Genomic DNA, 20,034 nt, shown 5'->3' with positions numbered 1-20,034 from the left:
ACAAATAACATACTGGTTCACAATAATTCCTGAAAAGTTTGAAGTCAAGTGTGATGTAATACTTGGTGTCCAGCTAGCATCCAAAATACTGAGCTTCAGAAAAACATATTTATTATTGATTATTCAAAATTGATAAATTTCACATTTTTATTCATCTTAATATTTTATTTGTATGTTTTGTTCTTTAACATTTTCAAGCAGGTGATTTTCCAGTAATAAGTAACAACAACAACATCTTTGAAATCAAGATTTTCCTTTTTATTGAAAACTTGGCCAGGATTCTGTACAGCAGAGAGGGTGTGCAAAGCACAGGGGCAAGAAGATGGGGGGCAGGGGGCTCTAGGGACTCAGTTTCCCATGGTGCATCATACCCTGAGCCGAGAATCAAGTGTGTAAAACAGCCACAGGTGTCGTGTTCCCTCTTTGGTGTTTCAGAGGACCGTGGAGGGGAATGAAGTGAGGGACTAAAAAAAGGGAGAAAAGGGGGGAAAGCAAAACTCAGCCCATAGGGGAGAAAGAGAAAAGTAGAGACAGAGAGGAATGGAGGGTGGTCCAAGTGGTCCTTCCACTGAAGTGTTGTCTCCAATCAGGGGTAGATCTAAATCCTCACCCTTCCCCTCACTGCGTTAGATCAAAGACCATGTAAAGTACTGAAGTAAGGCCTCAGACATCTCTCCCCCTTTCCCTCTTCCTCCGCCCCTCTCCCTCACTTCCGCTCTTTCTCTTTCTCTCCTTCCCTGAGCCTCACTTGCTGGCCATGGTGTAGCAGCCCTGTTGGTGCCACTGCATGTCACGGATACGCCTCACGGACTGGAACTGAGGATGGCGGGCGCCGTACTCGTTGAAGTGCCTGTAGTCGCCCTTCTCCAGCAGGTACTGGCTGCCACGGTATCCAGGGAACTGGTATCCCACCCAGCTGGAGAAAAAAGAGGAAACAAGTCAGTGTAGGAATGGCCTTATGTCATTTGAGTCCTGTTTTTGAGCTCTAACAGTGACACTCACGTTCCACAGCTGACAATGATGCTGCCCACTCTGTCGGTGAAGCCGTAGGAGAACAGGCTGGGAACGTCATCATCCATGATCTCCATCTTGCGGCCCTTGAACTCTCCAACCTCATACAGACAGATCTTGTGCTTCTCGGGGTCCTGGAAGAGAGAAAACCACTACGTTTAGGGAGGAATCTGAAGCAAAAGGGAAACTTAAGAGTGAAACCAAGCGTGTTTTTTTTTGTTTTTTTTACCATTTTCACAGGCCTGAAGGACAGCAGATAGTCGTTCTTCTGGCAGTTGCTCCAGGAGTCCCAGCGAGGATACTCTCCCTTCTCCAGGATGTACATCTCACCACAGAAGTTCATTTGCTCAAAGCCCACAAAGCTGCAGATGAGACAATATTATAAAGTATCGATGCGGACACGAGTGTTTTGAATGTGAAAATGCACATGTATCTTTTTTGATACTTACGGGCCACACTCAACACGCAGGGAGCGCACGCGGTCCATGCCCATCTCACACACATTCATGCACTCGTTGCTGATCTCGATCATGCGACCTTGGAAGTTCTCCTGGTCGAACACGTACATCTGGAGGGGACAGTTGAGTCATTACAACAGTAAGGGTCTGTGATATGATAATCATATCATGATATCACTATTATCTGTATCTGAAGTCCCATGTGACAGCCACGCACCTTGTAGGACATCATTCCCATCTCAGACTTCTTGCCCTGAGCGGCCTTCCCGTCAGTCTGGGAAGAAGTCTTGGACTTATCTCCACTGGACATGATTACTGGGTGGAAAGAGAGGAAAAAAACACTCGTATGACAAATCGTACCTGTTTTGACTGAAATGAGGGATAGAGGAAAGTTTATAAATGTAAAAGTATACAGAATAATTTGTATATTTAGGTGTAATCTAGGTGTGTGTGCGTATCTTACCTGTATGTGTGTGCAATGCCTACGCCGAGCCTCACTCAGATTGTGTGTGGCTCGGAGTGTGCCTCTCCCTTTTATACGCTGGCGCCCATAGGAGAGGGATTATGGGGAGAGAAATAAACCTGCTGAGGTCAGAGGCACGGGACAAAAGAAACCCCACATCATCAGAGAGGGACGGACAGAGAGGATGGGCGGAGGCAGAGGAGCACTGACAGAAGCTGGCGAACAGACTGAAAACCAGTTACTGATAGAACTAATGAAATACAAGTTGATGCTCCTGACATCAACATTTAGAGGTAAATAATGACCCTAAATCAAAGTAATTTAGTTTTAGATTTCAGATTCTTTATTCTCCTGTCACCATACCAACCCACTTATACACTTAGTTATAGTTATACAGTATAAATCAGTATACTTAGACAGGCTTTATTGCACACAGTGACATGAATGATTTGATTGTGGCTGCGGGAAAGTGTGGTCTGGTTTTCACATAAGGCAGTTAAAGTTAAAAGTAATTTATGTTCTAATTTATTTATTGTAATTTATTTATGAAATGTTCCAGGCTACATGTTTCCAGATAATATCAGTGAGTAACATTCATGTGTGATACATAAATCTGAATGAAATGCTTCCCTAATGTTATGTCTGAGGTTCACCCCCCACATAGAGGCAACAGACCACAGACGTTTGATAGGATAGGATTTGTGTGTTGGACTTTTGTATGTTTGATGTAATTTAGAATTGGATAACTGTTTAAATGGGAATATAACTGCAGGGAAACTTTAATCAGAACTGTTGCATTCACTTTGAAAACCACTGATTTAGCTAAACCACACATCTGTGTGCACACAGGTGTACCTGCACCCTTGAAGGTGCGCGCAAGAGCGTTTTGGTGATAATGAGATGCCACAGTGTGAACAGGACTAAAATGAATAGCTCTCTAACGTTTCAATACATGCACACAGACCCACCCAGTTATCTCCTACTGTGTCCCCCCGCGGAGCCTCTCTGCTCCGCCGTTAATCCCCACATTCTCCACCCCGATCCCGGCCCTTTGTGCCTGGGCACGCGCTGGACTGCTGACCGGGGTCCGAACATACCGGAGCGCCTTTGTTTCTGATCACCAACAGCACTATAGGATCTGCTGAGCCACGCAGCGAATCCGGAAGCGCGCCTCGCTGCGGGCGCTGCCGCTGTGCCAAATGGACGGTGAGCGCGGTCCGAGTCAGAGCCGTGGACGCGCATCTGCAGGCGCGCTCCCCGACCGTCGGTATAAAACTGAAGCGCCAGGTTCTCTCAAAGCTCTACGCGAGGCAGGCGGTAGGCGCGTATCACTCCCAAGCTCTTCCTATAAAGTGCCACTCTAGGTAAGGCTGCATCTCTGCTTTCAACACAGCTCAGGGTCAGACAGACAGGTGCACTCAAGCCGCTTCACACAGACACCGAAAAACAAAAGCACTTTTATAAAACAACTGCACCACACGTTAATTGTTATCCGAATTGAATTTCACATTTCACATTTTAAAAAAGTAAATTGAACTATTTTTGGCCAGACCTCCTCCATATGTTTTAGTCCAGATTTGGATTTGTGGTGTTCCTGTAAGTGGAAACTGAACACCACATCGTGTTTTACACTAAGAAAACATGCCAAATAGTCTATAGAATATACATAGTTGAATCATTGATGCTCTAAGCGAGTCTCTAGAGGACATTTTCCCCCATACCTTCTTGCCTTTTACTTTACCTCCTTCTCCGTGTCCTCATTTGCCACCTTAGGAATAAAGATGTACAGAACTACAAGGTCCCCAATGATGCAGCCGCTGATCAACTCAGGAATGGGCATGGCTCCTTTCTTCAAGGTAAACAAACAAATGATGTGATTCAAAACTATATGCGGTGGATATGAGATGGATTTATATGATCTGTGCATCTCTGCTTGATACTCGAAGGTAAAAGAGGGTGACTTATACCATAACCTATATTTCTTGCTGCCTCTTATTCTCCATCCCCTGCTCCTCCTCCTCATCGTCCCTCGCTCCGTCTCCCCAGGTGACTGTGTTTGAGCAGGAGCATTTCCAGGGCAAGTGCCTGGAGTTCACCTCCGAGTGCTGCAACATTCAGGAGTGTGGACTGGACAACATCCGCTCCATCAGGGTGGAGAGCGGAGCGTAAGTCTCACAAAGTTTTGCTCTGGTAAAAGAAAAAAAGACTAGACAAAAATGAGACCCAGTATACTGACTGTACAAAAATGTGAAATAGTCAGAAACAAGAATCTAAGTTTGATAGCAGAAACAAACATCTTCAGGACACACTGTAAAGTGATGGTAAACACCCCCTCTCTGTGAACAGCTGGGTGGGTTTTGAGCACCATGACTTCCAGGGCCAGCAGTTCATCCTGGAGAGAGGAGAGTACCCCCACTGGGACGCTTACAGTGGTTCCCTCTCCTACCACGTGGAGCGCCTCATGTCTCTGCGCCCCATCTACTGCGCCGTGAGTAACATCCTGTCTCTTAAGTGTTCAGGTGGCAATCACCTCAGGAATCCCCCCCCCCAAAAATCCAACCATTTCTCTCTCCCCCCTACAGTCCCACCAGAGCAGTCGCATGATCATCTTTGAGAGGGAGAACTTCATGGGCCGCAGTGTGGAGATCTGCGACGACTACCCTTCTCTGCAGGCCATGGGCTGGATGATGCCTGAAGTTGGCTCCATGCACGTGCAGTGCGGCGCGTAAGTTATTGTGAATCTGATTGTGTGAACAGCACGAATAAGATGCATTTTATCAGGACACACCTCTACAAATGCTCCTCCATGTTCCAGGTGATTTACACTTGTCTTAGTTAATTAATGTAATCTACACACTAGACAAATAAACCTGTACACTGTTTGTCACTATGACCCCTCATTAGCATGTATTATATGTAATAGACATCCCAGCTGGAGCTCTAAGTATGTACTAAATCCCCACTCAGCCACACTTGTCACAGCAGCTCATGCAGCTCCTAAAATAGTCTCACTAACCCTGGCTGCCTTCTCTGCCCATCCCACAGCTTTGTGTGCTACCAGCACCCAGGCTACAGGGGCCAGCAGTACATCATGGAGTGTGAGAGACACAGTGGAGACTACCAGCACTGGAGGAACTGGGGCTCCCACTGTCAGACCCCCCAGATCCAGTCCATCAGGCGCATCCAGCACTGAAAGGAGGACAAGCTGAGACTGAGACAGCAGCTCCCCTCGACCCCCCTCCCTTTACCCATATCTCTCTTTCTTTCTGTCTCTCTTCAGTCCTTTTCTTCCTCTTAACTTGAGCCGCAACAGCCGCCCCAACAACACTATTGATTTACAGCCGCTGCCAGAGTGTGATAAGAGACAATATCGCACCGTTAAAGCACAGGGAAACACACGCTCCATACACACACACACACGCTGACACTCACACAGTGTCTTTTTATTTGGTCTAGAGGTCCCTACACACTCGAACACAAACACACACCTGCGCTGTACTCTCACCTGAGCTGGGTGACGAGTAGAGCAGTTCCTCAGCGAGCTGAAACCAAACAGATGGGGAGATAAAGCTCCAACATGACCAGGAAAACCTCCCCAGCTGCACTCACCCTCCTCGGTGCAGCTCAGATGTGTTTTGTTGTTGTGTGTAGGAGGTTGATCCACAGGTTGATAACTAATAAACTAATTTTCAATTCACGTATTCTTGTTTTATTATATATGTGTGCCTGTGATTTCATGGTGACTTGTTTAGAAAAACACAAATACATGAATAAAGTGGGCCCCTCTCTTTGCAGTATGAGACACACCTCATGCAGGCGTGCAAAGTTTGTAGTTTTTTCTCTTCAGAGAGAACAGCGGTTGTTGTTGGCTGGAGTTTATGCCAGTTGTGATGGGTTTTAAATGAAAGTTTTCGCAATGGGACAAACGTATCAAAATGTCTATAGAGACTTCTCAAACATATGCATGTTGCAGGTGTGGTTTGATAAGTTTCTATTCATGTTTTGATACCTTGTCCCATAATAAAAGCAGGTCATTGTGGTCATGTCATGTGGTGTAGGATAGGGGAGGAAAATCTGGATGAGTTTCTTGTGTGTGTTGAGAAAAGAAGAAAAGAAAAGAGAAGATCCTGTTTTAAAAGGACCTGACATGAAAAATACATGACAGATATAGGTGCACTTTGCACTATCTTCACCACTCTGACAAAACATAAATAAATAAAACACAAGCAAATTAAGAAACACATTTGCCATTTTGACAATATGCAGCATAAGGAAAGTCCAATACAGCAACACTGAAACTAACAAATACGATGACCTCATCAGTGATGTTCAAAATTTAGATAACTGTATTTTAGTTGACTGTGTGATTCCAATATTACTGGAGATATTGACTTATACATGTTGCGTTAGTATTTTAATAATATTAAGCTATAACTGATCAATAATATCGACCATGCTGCTGTATGGGTTGGGCTTTTGTCATTTTTCTAAGTATTGTACATTTGTGTCTTGAGGTGAGGGAGAAAATGAAATCTACATCCTGATGATGAGCCTCATGTTCGGTGACGTGCATGTGGAGTCACAGAATAAAGCTGGTGCCACACAGGAAGTAGAGAGGAGTCTTTATTGTAGAAGTCTTAGACTCAAAAGTGCCTCGAGGAACACTGTCAAACATAACTTGACTGTAAAAATAGGAAGACAAGAGTTTTCCTGGAACATTTACAAACTGTGGCAGAACAGAGGCTGACATTATCAATCATAATTACAACTAATTCAGTCATAGTCATAGTTACAACTAATAAAACACTCCTGATTCCTTTGACAGTAGATAAACCTTATTTCTTTTGCTGTGAATCTCTTTCTTAACTGTTCAGTTAGTCGGTGTAGTCCCTCATTCGTCCAGGAGTGTTCTATCGTAGAAAAGGTTTCAGTCGTAGTCATCTGGACACTGTTTTCAGAATCAAGACGTTTCGGCTCCCATCCGGAAGTCATTCTCAATTGTGAAAAAATTGGACGGGAACTGGAAATTTAAACTACTCTGAGTTACATAAGCCCTGCCCTCAGGAAGGAATCTGCTTTTGAGTATCTGTTAATAGCTAGTTTCACCTGAAACTGACCTAATAGTTTCAAGATGGCCCAGTAATCAGTAATCAGGCCTATTGTTCTCTGGCTGCATCTACTTCATCACTGCTAAGTGCCTGATTAGCATGTGATAGGCGTGACCAAGGTGATAATACACTCTGATAGACTTTGGGCAGATTAAATCTCAGACCACCATTTCTGTTCAAAGAGGGGTTCTCTTTCTTCACAAAAATGGCTTCCTTGACGCCCCGTTCAAACCAACTCTTCTCTCTACTAAGAATCTTCACCTCGCTGTCTTCAAATGTGTGGTTTAAGAAAAGAAAAGAAAGAAAAGAAAGAAAGAAAAGCTACAAACCACACATTTGAAGACAGCGAGGTGAAGATTTTAGTAGAGAGAAGAGTTGGTTTGAACGGGGCGTCAAGGAAGCCATTTTTGTGAAGAAAGAGAACCCCTCTTTGAACAGAAATGGTGGTCTGAGATTTAATCTGCCCAAAGTCTATCAGAGTGTATTATCACCTTGGTCACGCCTATCACATGCTAATCAGGCACTTAGCAGTGATGAAGTAGATGCAGCCAGAGAACAATAGGCCTGATTACTGATTACTGGGCCATCTTGAAACTATTAGGTCAGTTTCAGGTGAAACTAGCTATTAACAGATACTCAGGCAGATTCCTTCCTGAGGGCAGGGCTTATGTAACTCAGAGTAGTTTAAATTTCCAGTTCCCGTCCAATTTTTTCACAATTGAGAATGACTTCCGGATGGGAGCCGAAACGTCTTGATTCTGAAAACAGTGTCCAGATGACTACGACTGAAACCTTTTCTACGATGTTCAGTTAGTGTTGTTTTCAACACTCGACAGTTAAAACAAACGTTGCTGAATATATCTGCTTAACAATCCTAAATTACTGAACTTAGCAGTAACAACTTGCAGCTCTGCATAAAATCAATGGCTGAATATCTACAAAGTACAAAATGTACAAAATGAACAATCCCGATCACCTGTGACAGTTTGAGTCTGTATACTGATACGGAAACTGAATAGCTGCAGACAAACTACAGTCCTGTTGTTTTGTTGCTGATTAAACTCACCTAACTGTCTTTATGCATGACGCGCGTCTTTCAATCCAAACAAATAGCTAACATGTTGCTCACAGCTCTTTTTCTCCTAAACATTGGTAGAATAGGAAAAAAAAAATCCCTCACGTGATTGTCAGTGTGTTTGCAGCAACACACAACAGAAGATATTCATGATAAAACTACATTTCTCTACCTGCCCTGTAACTCACAGCTAATGAAACTAATTCAGGAATGCTTTCTGGGAAATGTAAGAAATAACACGAACTGAAGAAGACGAGTAGAAAAGTTGGCACTAGACGGGACATCACAGATGCTAATGTAAGAGCATCTCAGTCTGATATTTTCTGTTAACAAGCTCACCTTTACTCTTAGTAATGAAGATCGCTGATGAAGCGCAGTCTATCTTTTCTCCGACAACATCAACATCCTCGTCTCCTTCCTCTTCCTCGCCCTCTGAAGACTCTGTCCAGCTGATGATCACCGGATCAGGGACAGGACTAGAATCTCCAATCACGTCAATGACCTCGTCCTCTTCCCAGCTTCCTGTCGTCCCCAGACTGACCTCTTCAGCTGAATGCGAAGGAGGTGAAACAAAAGAGTTCACTTTAACAAAATGTGACAGAGTTGTTCTGCTTTGGCGGCGGCCTTTTTCTGCCTCTTTGTGGCAGTCATCTTCCACATCTCCATCCACATCGATTATCTCATTACTGCTGCTCTTCTTCTCTTCATCCATCAAACTTTCCTCAGTTTCTCTGAGTTTGATTTCACTCCACACTGGTTTTTGTTCTTCTCTTTGTAAAAAATCTCTAACACTGGTCAGCGAAACAGTTTCCACATCGATTACGTCCTCTATTTCTGTGGTTGCGGGTTCAGAGACAAAGTCTGCAGCTTCGGTGCTTGGTATGCATGTTTCAGAGGTCGGCTGTGCCATTTGCTCAAAGAAAGCTCTCTTGGCCATAGTGGCACCATCACTTGTCTCCTCCTCTGACTCTGCTCCCCTCTTCATTCCCCTCCTTGTAGGTCCCTCTGCCTCTTCCTGTGGCTGGACAGTCAATTCTTCTTCATGTCTCTCTAGTTGTTCATCCACAGGCTGTGGCTGAATTGGTGGGGTTGAACTTTCACCATTAGTTAAACTGAGAAGTTGTCCGTTTTTCTTGGTCCTGCCTCGCCTGCGAGCTCGTTGTCCTGCTGAGGGTGGCTGTTTGTCTGGAAGTGGCTCCACAAGAAAGGGCATACTGTCCTGTAAAATAAATGAACCTTATTAGATTATGCAGACAAATACAAAAACCTAAGACTAAGAGTCTACAGTCATGCTAGCAGCTTTGCAAGGCTGTACTTGTAAGGCCATCATGCTAACATGCTAACAATGACAATGCTAACATGCTGATGTTTAGCAGATGTAATGTTTACCATGTTCACAATCTTTGTTTAGTGTGTTAGCATGCTAATGCTAATTAGCACTAAACACAAAGTACAGCTGAGGCTGATGGGAATGTCATTAGTTTTGCAGGAAGTAAGGTTTTGACCTGATGATGGCGCTACATGAAAAGTTGATAGGATTGACCGCCTAGGAACCATGAATGTCTGTACAAAGTTTTGTGCCAATCCATCTTGTAGATGTTGAGATATTTCTCAGAATAAGTGAACGCTTTGGCCTACTGATGGTGCTAGAGAAAAAGTCAGGGGATCACTAAAGTCATTAGGCTACATCATCTGCGGACCATGAATGTCTGTACAAAATTTCATAGCAGTCCAATAATTGTTGACATATTTAAGTCAACATAACCGACACTGCCATCCCCACAGCCTCGCTGTTAGTGTGGCTAAAAACACTTTCTTTAAAGAACAGATGTTTGGAAGACACTTTCGACTACACAAGGTCTTCCATCGTGTAAAAAAAGGTCAATGCTCACCATATGTGCTTCCCTAAACCTACTCCTGATTGGGTACTTCTTTGTGCTCCAGGAGACTGTCTTGTCAGTCTTGTCAGACAAGCTGCCACGTGGGTATTTCACTGAACTGGTCTTTGTTTTGGCAGGACTCTGAAAAATATATATGCACAGAAAAACCATTTGAGACATTTTCTTTCCCATTCTGTGGCTGTCACAATCCAGTTTCACCTTCATATTAACATCAGTTATCAGAACAGTTTTTTTTGCTGGGCTAATGGTGACAGCCGTCATCATCAAAACCATTAGTGGAGAGATGTTTGAAAAGTTTGTCACCTTGACTTCCAGACTCTGACAGCTGTGTCCCTGCAGTGTAAGTCTGACTGGCAGCAGGCCATTCCTCTCCAGTTTCACCACAGGCATCTGCTGTAGCTGCTTGTCTCCTCGGTCATGAACAATTTTGGTCTTTGCGTCACTCAATGACACTGGCTTCCTCACCCTCACACTCTTTTTCTCCGACGTGATCAGATACTGATTTTGTCGTCTCTTTTTCTGTGGTTTGGTCGGCGCTCTGACTTCCCCCGGTGTTCCCTTAGTATGTTTGGGTGGAACGGCACTGCGAGCAGAAACCTGGCGTGGCCGTGAACGTCTCGACGGTGTTTCAGCTTCATCATTCTGTTGCAGTTCAGTTCTTTGAGAGCTTGTGGTCGGGGTGTTGGTTTTTCTGTATTTATTCAGGACAGTGTAAGGCTGGCTAGCCTCTGTGCAGCTCTGACCACCCATCTCCACCTCTTCCCTGGCAGAGAAGCTGTCAACGTGCTGCTCAAAGGACTGTAGGAAATGCTCCAGCATTTCATTCAGCTCTCTCTCTCCCTTCTGCTGCAGAAGGGGCACCTCACTGTTTGCAGAGCTGGAGCCGCCAGCTCCTCTTGATACAGCAACAACCTGTGTGGGCCCATGGAAACTTGGACCTGCTTCCAGGGTCCCAGTGGTACAGCCTGGTTGTTTGTTATAGGCCAAAGTATTGCCAGAGGAGGCATAGGTATAACGGCTGCTACTGGTTGAAAGAGGAGGCTGAGAATGTGGACCACCGTTGTTGTTGTTTGGTAAAATGTCGAGGCCCATCATCACTTCTTCCAGTAGACGATCAAAGTGTTCTGGCTGTTCCTCATGAGGTGGAGGGGCCGTAGGAGGGAGGGAGGTCGTCTGGAGGAGGGACGATGCTGGAGACACGTGGGAGGCTGTGGGTGACAGCAGGCCCGGGGGTGGAGAAGGCTGGAGGGAGGGGCTGGAGGCAGATAAGTTATGAACATTGTAGAATTGCATGGGAGGAGAAGAAATGGAAACTGATGTTGTTGGTTTGGCCCTTGACCTCTTAGCCCTGCCAACAGGGAGACCATCCTGTAACCGGGGAGAAAATCATATAAATTACAATACAATACAAAGTGCAGATGCACAAGGAATTAAACATGTGTAACTGTGTGTTCTTGTTTTTTTACATTGAGTATACACTAAGTTTATAAGTCAATTCATAAATCAATGAGCAGAGCTGTTATCCTCTTTGAGCAAAACGATTGGTCAGAACTCCACTGGTACAACTCCATTAACCAATCAGAGAACTGGACCCAATATCTTTTCAACCAATGGATCGGGTGCAGAGCCACCAACTTCTCAAAGTGGCCGCTTAATATCTCAGAGTGTCACATTACTACAAGTTAAAACCGCAAATACACAACTACTATGTTGTTTTATCTTGGCTAATACTTCCATTAAGTTCTACTGTATGGGTGTGACAAATCTTTAAACAACTGGAAACTAAATGTAACAAGTGTAACCATTTTTCTATGATAGATGGATACTATATTAGCTGTAATTTTGTAGCAACAACTATAGAGGAGAACATGTGTAGATGTTTCAAGTGATTGGTTTGCCATTTTCAGTTTACATGGTGATTGATTAATTGGACATAGTTTTGTAGCACTGAAATGAATAGTCGATCAGTCGTTTAAATAATTTATTAAACAAAAATGCCAAACAAGTTCCAGCTTCTCAAATGTGAGAAATGTGATAATAAACTGAATATCTTTGGATTTTGGACTGTTGGTCAAACAAAACAAGACATATGAAGACATCAGGTTAGGAAATTGTGATTGTGAGAAATTGTCTTTTTTCACTATAGACCAAATGATTAATTTAGAAAATGAATGATTAATAGATAATGCTAATACTAATTATTGCTTGCAGGCATATACTATTGTATATATTATATTATATGTAATGAATAATTTAGGAAGTCCACATAATGTAAGGTTTGGAGGGCAAAACTGTTCGTATGCAGGCGCACTGGAAGGGCAGTTAACGACATGAGGTCACACATTACAAGACGCAGTCTGTTTGTAGGTTCACATGTTAAATAATAATGTATTATTTTGGTTCAGCTGGATTTCTCTTTCTATATTTATCCTCCCAAAACACAAATAAGTGTCTTAGCCTGGTTAGAAACAAGCGGGAAATTGTAATAAAAAATTGTGATTGCAAAAGTAATGATAGCCCATTAAACCTTTGCATCTTGTTATTCTATAACTAATAAATAAAATACTGTATTTCAAGATGTAAAATGTTGTTTCATTGAGACTGGTGAGTTCATAGATTGGACCTTGTTTTCAGCCCTCCCGTCTCCCTGAGTGTCATGTTTTCATTATGTCACATATAGGTATGTCAGCGTTCTCACCTGGTTAAACTGTTGTGTTGTATTCCTCCGCCCGCGCTGCGTGTTACCTCCTCCTCCCTCACTGTACGGCAGCAGGTCTCCACTCTGGCTGAACTCCCACACTTTGCCGCGCCCTCTTCTCCTATGACTCTTGGCTGGCTTCAGAAGCTCTCTGGTCTTCAGGTGCAACTTCCTGCCTACAGCTCCTCCGCCCTGACCCGGCCTGGACGCCCTCATCCCCCACCTCTGCAGGAACAGCTTCTGCAGCCTGCTCACCCCCACTTCCTGCACATCCACTGTCTGCATTAACCCTCTTCTCCCCCTCCCTCCTGTTCTTGCTCGTGGTCTCCTGGCTCTTTTCTCACCAGTCCCGGCTCTCCTGGCACCTCCCACTCCTGCTCCCTGCCTCCTCCTTGCTTGCCCTCTGCGGGAGCCCTCCTCCTTGTTCGGGTTCAGGAAGTAGCTGATGTATCCTGGGATGTTGCCTTGAAACTGCTCAAACTGATCGTCCTCTCTGGCTGCTCCTTCAGGGCCAGCCCACCAGCCCTGAGGGTCAGCAGCACCTAGGGTCTCTTGGCTGGAAAAAGTAAGGAGGGACGGGGGGGCGGAGGTGCACGGTGGTGCCACAACAGCAACAGATGTGTCCCCAGCTGCTGTGGATTCTTGCCACACGGGAGCAGAGGAAAGTTGGTGTGTTTGATTTTCATCTGGTGGGTAGATGAGGGATATAGGGACGTAGGGAATTTGAGGGGGAAGAAGATGGCGGTCTGTCTGTCCTAAACTCTGGAAAGCAGCCATATCAATGGTCTCAAAGGAGGCTGCTGGGTGAGAAGGGGGAGCTGTGTTTACCTGCAGCTCCTCTGTCTGAGTCCATGTGTCTTTTTCACCATCTGACAGTGTCTCTTTCCACAGAAAGGTGCTCCCATCCCTCACTTCTCTCCTCCACCTGCCCTGTCTCCCCTCATTCTCCTCAGGCATCAGTGGCTCCGTCTGCACTCCTACGTCTGTATGCCGGCCTTCTCCTTCCTCATTTCCGCTTTTACGATCTCTTTTTGTGACCTCCACCAGCCCGTGGATGCCCAGCTTGGCTGCAGCAGAAATTGCCTTTTGCTTCTCCTTCTCCCCCTCCCCTGCCATCTCTCCAGAGTACAGCAGCCTGACCAGGTGGAGCAGGGTGCAAGCGCCGAGAGCCCGAAACTCCAAGAGACGGCTCTGTCCTGCAGGGGGCGGCGGCGTGGAGGACAGAGCGGAGGAGATGTGGGGGCTGATAGCTGAGAGAATACAACTGTGTGCTGGCACCGATACACCTGGAGGACAGAAAAGATGTCAATAATGATAACGGCTTCCACAACTACATGAAGCAAGAATAGGAGATGTTAGGATGTTGTCTATATGCACACATCCTACACAGAGTACTAATTAAAGCTGTTGTTGTGCTTCTGTTTATACCTTCTGTCTTGAGCACAGTGTCACACAACTGGTTGCACTGTTGCTGTCTCTGCAGCTCAGCGAGGAGGAGGGCTGCAAACCCCGGTTTCTGGTAGCACCACATCTCCCCATCCACTTCAGAAGAGGAACGGAGAGGAGGAGATTGAGGGTGAATCAATAAAGGTGATGACAAATTGTATTTGGTGCAAATACGTCTTTCTACACTGCTGAATTCGAGCTGGCCAGAATTGTAAACAACGCTTGACGTCACACATTTATGAATGTGAGATAAATTTAAGTTTTCAAAAGTGTAACAAGAAAAATAATTTTTTTGCAGCTAGAAACAGTTAAAACACAGGTGTTTGTGGCAATGGCCGCACATGCAGCCCATAAAAGTATTTGATCATAGATATTTTATTAACGTTGGCATGAGCAATGCATTTAGTGCTTCATCAGGCTCATGAAAAGGGCTTAAATAAGAGCACAAAATTTCTAACACTAATCTATAACGGTACCCATGTGTGAGGAACAAGCAAACAAACAGTAATCAATACAAACATCATCGGTCCATCTTTATACAATGTGAAAAAAACATTACACTGTGGACTGTGTTGTATTGATGGACAGATCTATTATGACTCAATCGATTCTGTGACTTTGGCAAGAATCCAGGAACACGAGTAGCATCGATACTTAACAGTCTCTCGTCTCTGTTTTACACACAGCAAATTCATTTTCTTCTTTCTGTTAATACCACCACCAACTGTTAAAGAGATTATGTGCTTTATTGAGCAGGGGTGTTGGAGTACTATATACTGTGTACTTAAAGCCCCATAATGAGCTGTTATAGTGAGATGTATTTAACTTATGTTATAAATTGAGGTTTAACTTGTATTATTATTATTTATGTATACTATTGCACATTGCACATACTGTACATATGTTTGGGTGTGTAATTTAGTTTTCCTTTTTATTTCTTCTTTTAGTGCTGCTTTTATATACTTTATTTACTTATATACTTTATATATATATATATATATATATATATATATATGTGTGTGTGTGTGTGTTCTAATTTAAACATCTGAATATTTATACATATAATTGTGCAATCCTGTGTTGTGTAATGACAATAAAGCTGAACCTTGAACCCTATTAATTAAATTAAGTTAATACTGTAGCTATATTTTGATAATGATAGGCTTATGGCTCCAGTTTAATTGACAATACTACATTTTGCACATTCAGTCCAACATTGAGTACTTATTAACATATTAAGAGCTTTGAATGTCATCTTATTTCTAAATCCCAGAACCTTTAGCTCTCGCCAAATTGTATTAAACAGCAGATTTATTTTTCTCTATAATGGGTTTGATGACAAATTCATGCATTTTAAGTTAAGTAGTCCAATGCCTGAACAAAATGTTACCTTACAAATTATTACAATTATTGTGCGTTGAAGTTTCCCTCCCTATGGTTTTTATAACAAACTAATGTAGCCCTATACGTTTTGAACTGGATAAAATCAGCAATAAAAACTGTGTCAGCTGGGCCATACTTAATTAAACTGGGGTCTGCAATCAAAGCGTCGCTGTGATCAGAGCACACCTGCAGATTAGCATCACTGCCGATGACTAGCAGCCAGCTAGCAGGTGCACAACACGACCAGACCGCCCAGAGTAAGGAGGCGTAAACTAGTCATAACAGACCACCTGTTAGTCATGAACATTAAATTAGTGGCTCTAACAAAACTTAGTACAACCTGAGCTGTTTAAACTACTTTCTCCTGGCGGGCTGTAACGTTGTCGCACACAAACGCGAGCAGGTGACAAGACACCGGCGTCACTCACCGTTTGCTGTCTATAAATCCGTCAAAGAAATGAAATCGTTTCGTTTAAAAAACAACAACATATCTTTAAAAGTAAAGTTAACAGACAGTATATTTTGTTTTTCAGTGGGGTTTTTCTGTCTGTTTTTAGTGAGGTCATCCACGGGTCAGCGTGGTCATCAGCGGCATTGGTACATTGTAGTTCGTCGCTTCGCCAGCAGGGGGCAGGAGCGTCACCACGCAGCGGCCACCGTACAGCGACGGACCGCCAAAGATTACAGAAAGAGCATTAAAGACAAGATAACTCACTTTTGCTACTTTTTTTTCGCTTCAAGAGATTAGACTCTAGGTGTAACACCTTTTTGGTGGTCAGTGATTATATCTACATATACCGTGCTGGCTGGTGGCCACAGACAAGTAAGTTGAGAGACCAAAAGTGATTTAAAAAATGTCTAATTTAATTTACACTTAGTTGCCAGTCTATTTGGGAGCACCTAGCTAAAACTAATTAAGTTAGCGGTGGTGGAAGAAGTACTCAGAGCCTTTACATATGTAAAAGTATCAATACCACACTCCACTACAAGTAAAACCCTGCATTTAAAACCTTACATAAGTAAAAGTATGTATGTATTATCAGCTAAATGTATTTAAAGTATCAAAAGTAAAAATACTCATGCAGTAAAATGGTCCCTTTCAGTGTTTTATTATATGATGTTTCTGGATAATATTACTGCTGCATTAATGTGTATGTTGCATTTTACTACTAGTTGTTTAAGCTTGAGCAAATTTTAACTACTTTATATACAGTTGGGTAGTTTAATCTACAGCAATGCATCATATTCTGTAAGATCATCATATGATTGTAGCGTTGCTGTCCTGCGAGAACCACGCATCTTTAAAAAGTCAACTTTTCATGATGCATTTTCCAGCTGATCCAACCAGGTTAATTCTTCATTTTATCAGAAAGATTAAAATTCAAAATCACCAAATTTGGAGATACATGGTTTTCACTGGACAGGAAGGTATGAAAAATTGTAATCTGAAAAGTAACTAAAGCGGTCAGACAAATGTGGTGGAGTAGAAGTATAAAGTTGCATAAATTGCAAAAACTCAAGTAAAGTACAAGTACCTCAAATTTGTACTTAAGTACAGTACTTTTGTAAATGTACTTAGTTACATTCCCTGCAATAAATTCTACTTGAATATTATATTATAATGTTTGGTTTTAGGCTTTAGTTTGTATTGCAATTGACTTGTAGCCTACTGCGTTATACTTTGAGGTTTTTCTTCAAAATATTAGAAAATACCTCTAAATATAACACAGTACAATTTAACAGCACCACAAACTACAACCTTCAAAGTAACCATACAGTTAAACTATCGCCTCTTTAAAGAGATTAAATGCAGTTTAAACTGAGCATTATAACCTTAAAGAAGGTAGGGTTAATGGTAGGGCTACACTGCGTAAATCTAGCTGGGTGGACTTAAACTGAGACTATGTAACTTTTGAGGGAAGAAATAACACATTCTTCTCTTTAAAAATGAAAGGTTTAATTCAAAAGCAATAAAACTCACACTTGCTTAGTTCAGTACACTCAGAGGTTTTGCTGCTACAGCCATACTTGGTCTGGTATGACCACTCACTTATGGTGGCTGTTAGCTAATGTTAGCAAAGTTTAGGTACACACTTCTGTGTAACTGGGACTACTTTGGTGACTTCTCTAATTGTGCTACTGTTACACTACATTTTAATCAGTGAAACACTATAATGGCACATTACTGTGGCTGAAGACACTCCATACTGAGACTCAATAAAAACATAGTCCCGTGTTAATTGTTACCACCCAACTCTGCCACAGTCTGGTTAAGATCTTATTTGGGCTGAACAATTTTAATGACCAACCTTGGATACCCTGCCCCTGCGTGATATGAATAAACACATTAACAAGGTGTTATTTTTATCTACCTATATGTTGTCTTGTACAGAGCTACCAGTCTGCCTGTCAACCCCTGCCTCCCTGACTGAGCACGAGATATATTTATATGGATATCAATAACCCAGGCTAACCCACAATAATCCAGGCATTTTTACAGTTTCACGATGTATTATGCGCTTCTCTACTTGTGAGAGTTGACAAATGGTGTCTACAGTATAGTACGTCTAAATAATAGTTGTATAAAGATGGTTCACTAGATGATTACTTAGTGAGAGGATGGAAAAAACAAAGCTGCTGCCGCTAAGATCTGCTCTTTTCAGTGTGGTGCTCGTGGAAAGTTAAAGGATAAGTTCACATTTTCTTCAAGTCTACCTTTATACAATGTTCACGTGCACATACGTACACTCAAGGGGCTATTGGTCACTTTAGTTGTGTTCATACAGGCTGCAAAGAGATCCCTCCCTAAAGCCATTTCATTGGAGGTGATGGGGGACAAAATACAGAGTCCTTGCTCTGTGCAAAATGACCTCTAAAGTTCAGCTGAAGCTAATATGAGGTTTCAGCGGTCTGAGTTCAAACTCCCTCTCTGTGCTACCACAGCCAGTGTTTGCTTGCTGATTTGTGGTGGAGCAATGGTAACACAAAAGCGGGAACACTGTACTAAAAAGACTTTGGAAGATTCCCACTTGATTTGTCTGAGACTGCTGAAACCTCATATTAGCTTCAGGAAAAGAGCTCAAGCGTTAACATTTACTGTCACAGACAGAAATACAGGCCAAACATATGATATCTTTGGTGCTTTGCTGTACATATCAGGCAGCCACATTTTTCTATTTAAGACATTATTCATAACATTGATCCTGATGTTTTTTCACAACTTTAAGGGCCATTTAAACACCTACGATGTAAATGTATCCTAAAACCTGTCCCAAAAAGTCACAACAGAGACGAGCTAAATTAATGAATTGCAGCACTGTTGAATTGAAAAGGTTGTTACATCACCATGGCCCAGTCTCACATGTTTCAAAAGACTGGACTACACTGACTGATTGAAGTTTGTTGTCCTTGATCTGAGAAGCACCTGGTTCAGCTGCACACTGCTGGAAGATGTTCAAAGAACAGCCAGACTTACATGTTATTTTTCCAATCCTTAACATATCTAGTCCTGGGGTCTGGTAAAAGGACAGGTAAGGGACTTACAACAACCCAAATTAAACTCGTATACATAGTCAAACTATCAGTCTGTGCCCTTTTAATAGCACTGAAGGCTGGTGTAGACTAATCCCTGGGGAGTCCTTGTTCCTCCAGCTTCTGTAATCAAACAGTTCACATCGTCTCATTGTCCCTGTGCAGTTCAAGGAGGACTTGCTTTAAGGACGAGGTGGGGACCGGACTGAACACCTCGGTAGGTGTAGGAGAGTCCTGTCGGTCTGGAGCGGGCCGGGGCCAGCGCTCGTAGAACTTGACGAAGAAGAGCGGGTCTGTGAAGGGCCCCCCGAAGATGATGGCCTGCATCAAGTAGACGAGGGCCACGACCATGAAGCTGATGAGGAAGAAGGGGATGAAGGGCCTCAGGTGGTGCCAGGCCACACCGAGCCCGTAGCCCAGGCCGCCGAGCCCGCTCTGCTTCCTCGTGTGGGAGGTGTGGCGGCAGGAGTCCGGGACCGGGGTGCGATCGGGGGACTCGTCATCTGAGTTTGAAGAGGACGGACTAGGGACACCGAGTGAACCCATGAGTTACAAGACGAGACCGGGAAGTTCCTTTGCTCTGAAACGGATCTGTCTGTGGTCACTTTCCTCCACAAATCAGCTCCAGGGATCATAAGGAAGGAAGGGCACACTTAATCTCCCAGTGGTGTGGTTCCCCTACCCCATCATGCATGGTGACACACCGGGCGGTGTCCCTAATGTGGACTCGCTGCGATGAATCCGCTGCGGAACAATCATTCCTCTCTGGTCATGCGCTATGTTCCTTCGGTCTTATCCTCCCCAGATCTCGTGTGCTGGAGTTACATGTTGCTGCTTCTATTTGAGCTGGGGAGAGCGATAGACAGGAAATTAAGAACAGCGGGGGAGCCTTAAATAGATATGACAAAATGACAGGACACAGGGAAGGAGGGAGGGAGAATCTGCTGCGTTTGGTGGTCT

At 43.5% G+C, this 20,034-nt stretch overlaps 3 protein-coding genes across 3 annotated transcripts; 1 reads left to right on the top strand and 2 right to left on the bottom strand.

The window, feature by feature from the left end:
- Positions 1-236: 236 nt before the first annotated feature.
- On the bottom strand, positions 237-2,060 carry crybb1l1 (crystallin, beta B1, like 1). Its single transcript, XM_044205845.1, has 6 exons — positions 1,933-2,060; positions 1,687-1,784; positions 1,461-1,579; positions 1,241-1,373; positions 1,003-1,145; positions 237-916 (listed from the first exon to the last, which is right to left on the bottom strand). The coding sequence occupies exons 2-6, from the start codon at positions 1,777-1,779 to the stop codon at positions 745-747; spliced, it is 660 nt and encodes a 219-aa protein (XP_044061780.1). The 5' UTR covers positions 1,780-1,784; positions 1,933-2,060; the 3' UTR covers positions 237-744.
- Positions 2,061-3,159: 1,099 nt separating this feature from the next.
- On the top strand, positions 3,160-5,629 carry cryba1l1 (crystallin, beta A1, like 1). The gene is made up of 6 exons (XM_044205846.1): positions 3,160-3,296; positions 3,706-3,788; positions 3,979-4,097; positions 4,279-4,420; positions 4,515-4,657; positions 4,978-5,629. Exons 2-6 carry the CDS (start codon positions 3,714-3,716, stop codon positions 5,123-5,125), a joined length of 627 nt encoding a protein of 208 aa, XP_044061781.1. The 5' UTR covers positions 3,160-3,296; positions 3,706-3,713; the 3' UTR covers positions 5,126-5,629.
- A 2,183-nt stretch (positions 5,630-7,812) lies between these two features.
- On the bottom strand, positions 7,813-15,858 carry LOC122880569. Its single transcript, XM_044205843.1, has 6 exons — positions 15,680-15,858; positions 14,143-14,256; positions 12,715-14,000; positions 10,320-11,384; positions 10,008-10,136; positions 7,813-9,334 (listed from the first exon to the last, which is right to left on the bottom strand). Coding segments are annotated over exons 1-6 (3,522 nt in total). The 5' UTR covers positions 15,681-15,858; the 3' UTR covers positions 7,813-8,407.
- Between the last annotated feature and the right edge of the window lie 4,176 nt (positions 15,859-20,034).

Source organism: Siniperca chuatsi, linkage group LG8, assembly GCF_020085105.1.
Source record: "Siniperca chuatsi isolate FFG_IHB_CAS linkage group LG8, ASM2008510v1, whole genome shotgun sequence".
Lineage (NCBI taxonomy): Eukaryota > Metazoa > Chordata > Actinopteri > Centrarchiformes > Sinipercidae > Siniperca > Siniperca chuatsi.
Note: the sequence above shows the minus strand (reverse complement) of the source record. Positions and strands in the feature narration are given on the sequence as shown.

Coding starts and splice junctions, on each gene's coding strand:
- cryba1l1 (XM_044205846.1), top strand. CDS start 3,714: ATGTACAGAACTACAAGGTCCCCAATGATGCAGCCGCTGATCAACTCA. Junction 3,789..3,978: donor GCATGGCTCCTTTCTTCAAG/GTAAACAAACAA, acceptor CCGTCTCCCCAG/GTGACTGTGTTTGAGCAGGA. Junction 4,098..4,278: donor ATCAGGGTGGAGAGCGGAGC/GTAAGTCTCACA, acceptor CTCTGTGAACAG/CTGGGTGGGTTTTGAGCACC.
- crybb1l1 (XM_044205845.1), bottom strand. CDS start 1,779: ATGTCCAGTGGAGATAAGTCCAAGACTTCTTCCCAGACTGACGGGAAG. Junction 1,374..1,460: donor CTGCGTGTTGAGTGTGGCCC/GTAAGTATCAAA, acceptor TCTCATCTGCAG/CTTTGTGGGCTTTGAGCAAA. Junction 917..1,002: donor ATCATTGTCAGCTGTGGAAC/GTGAGTGTCACT, acceptor TTTTTTCTCCAG/CTGGGTGGGATACCAGTTCC.
- LOC122880569 (XM_044205843.1), bottom strand. Junction 11,385..12,714: donor CAACACAACAGTTTAACCAG/GTGAGAACGCTG, acceptor CCCCGGTTACAG/GATGGTCTCCCTGTTGGCAG. Junction 9,335..10,007: donor GGTTTAGGGAAGCACATATG/GTGAGCATTGAC, acceptor TTTATTTTACAG/GACAGTATGCCCTTTCTTGT.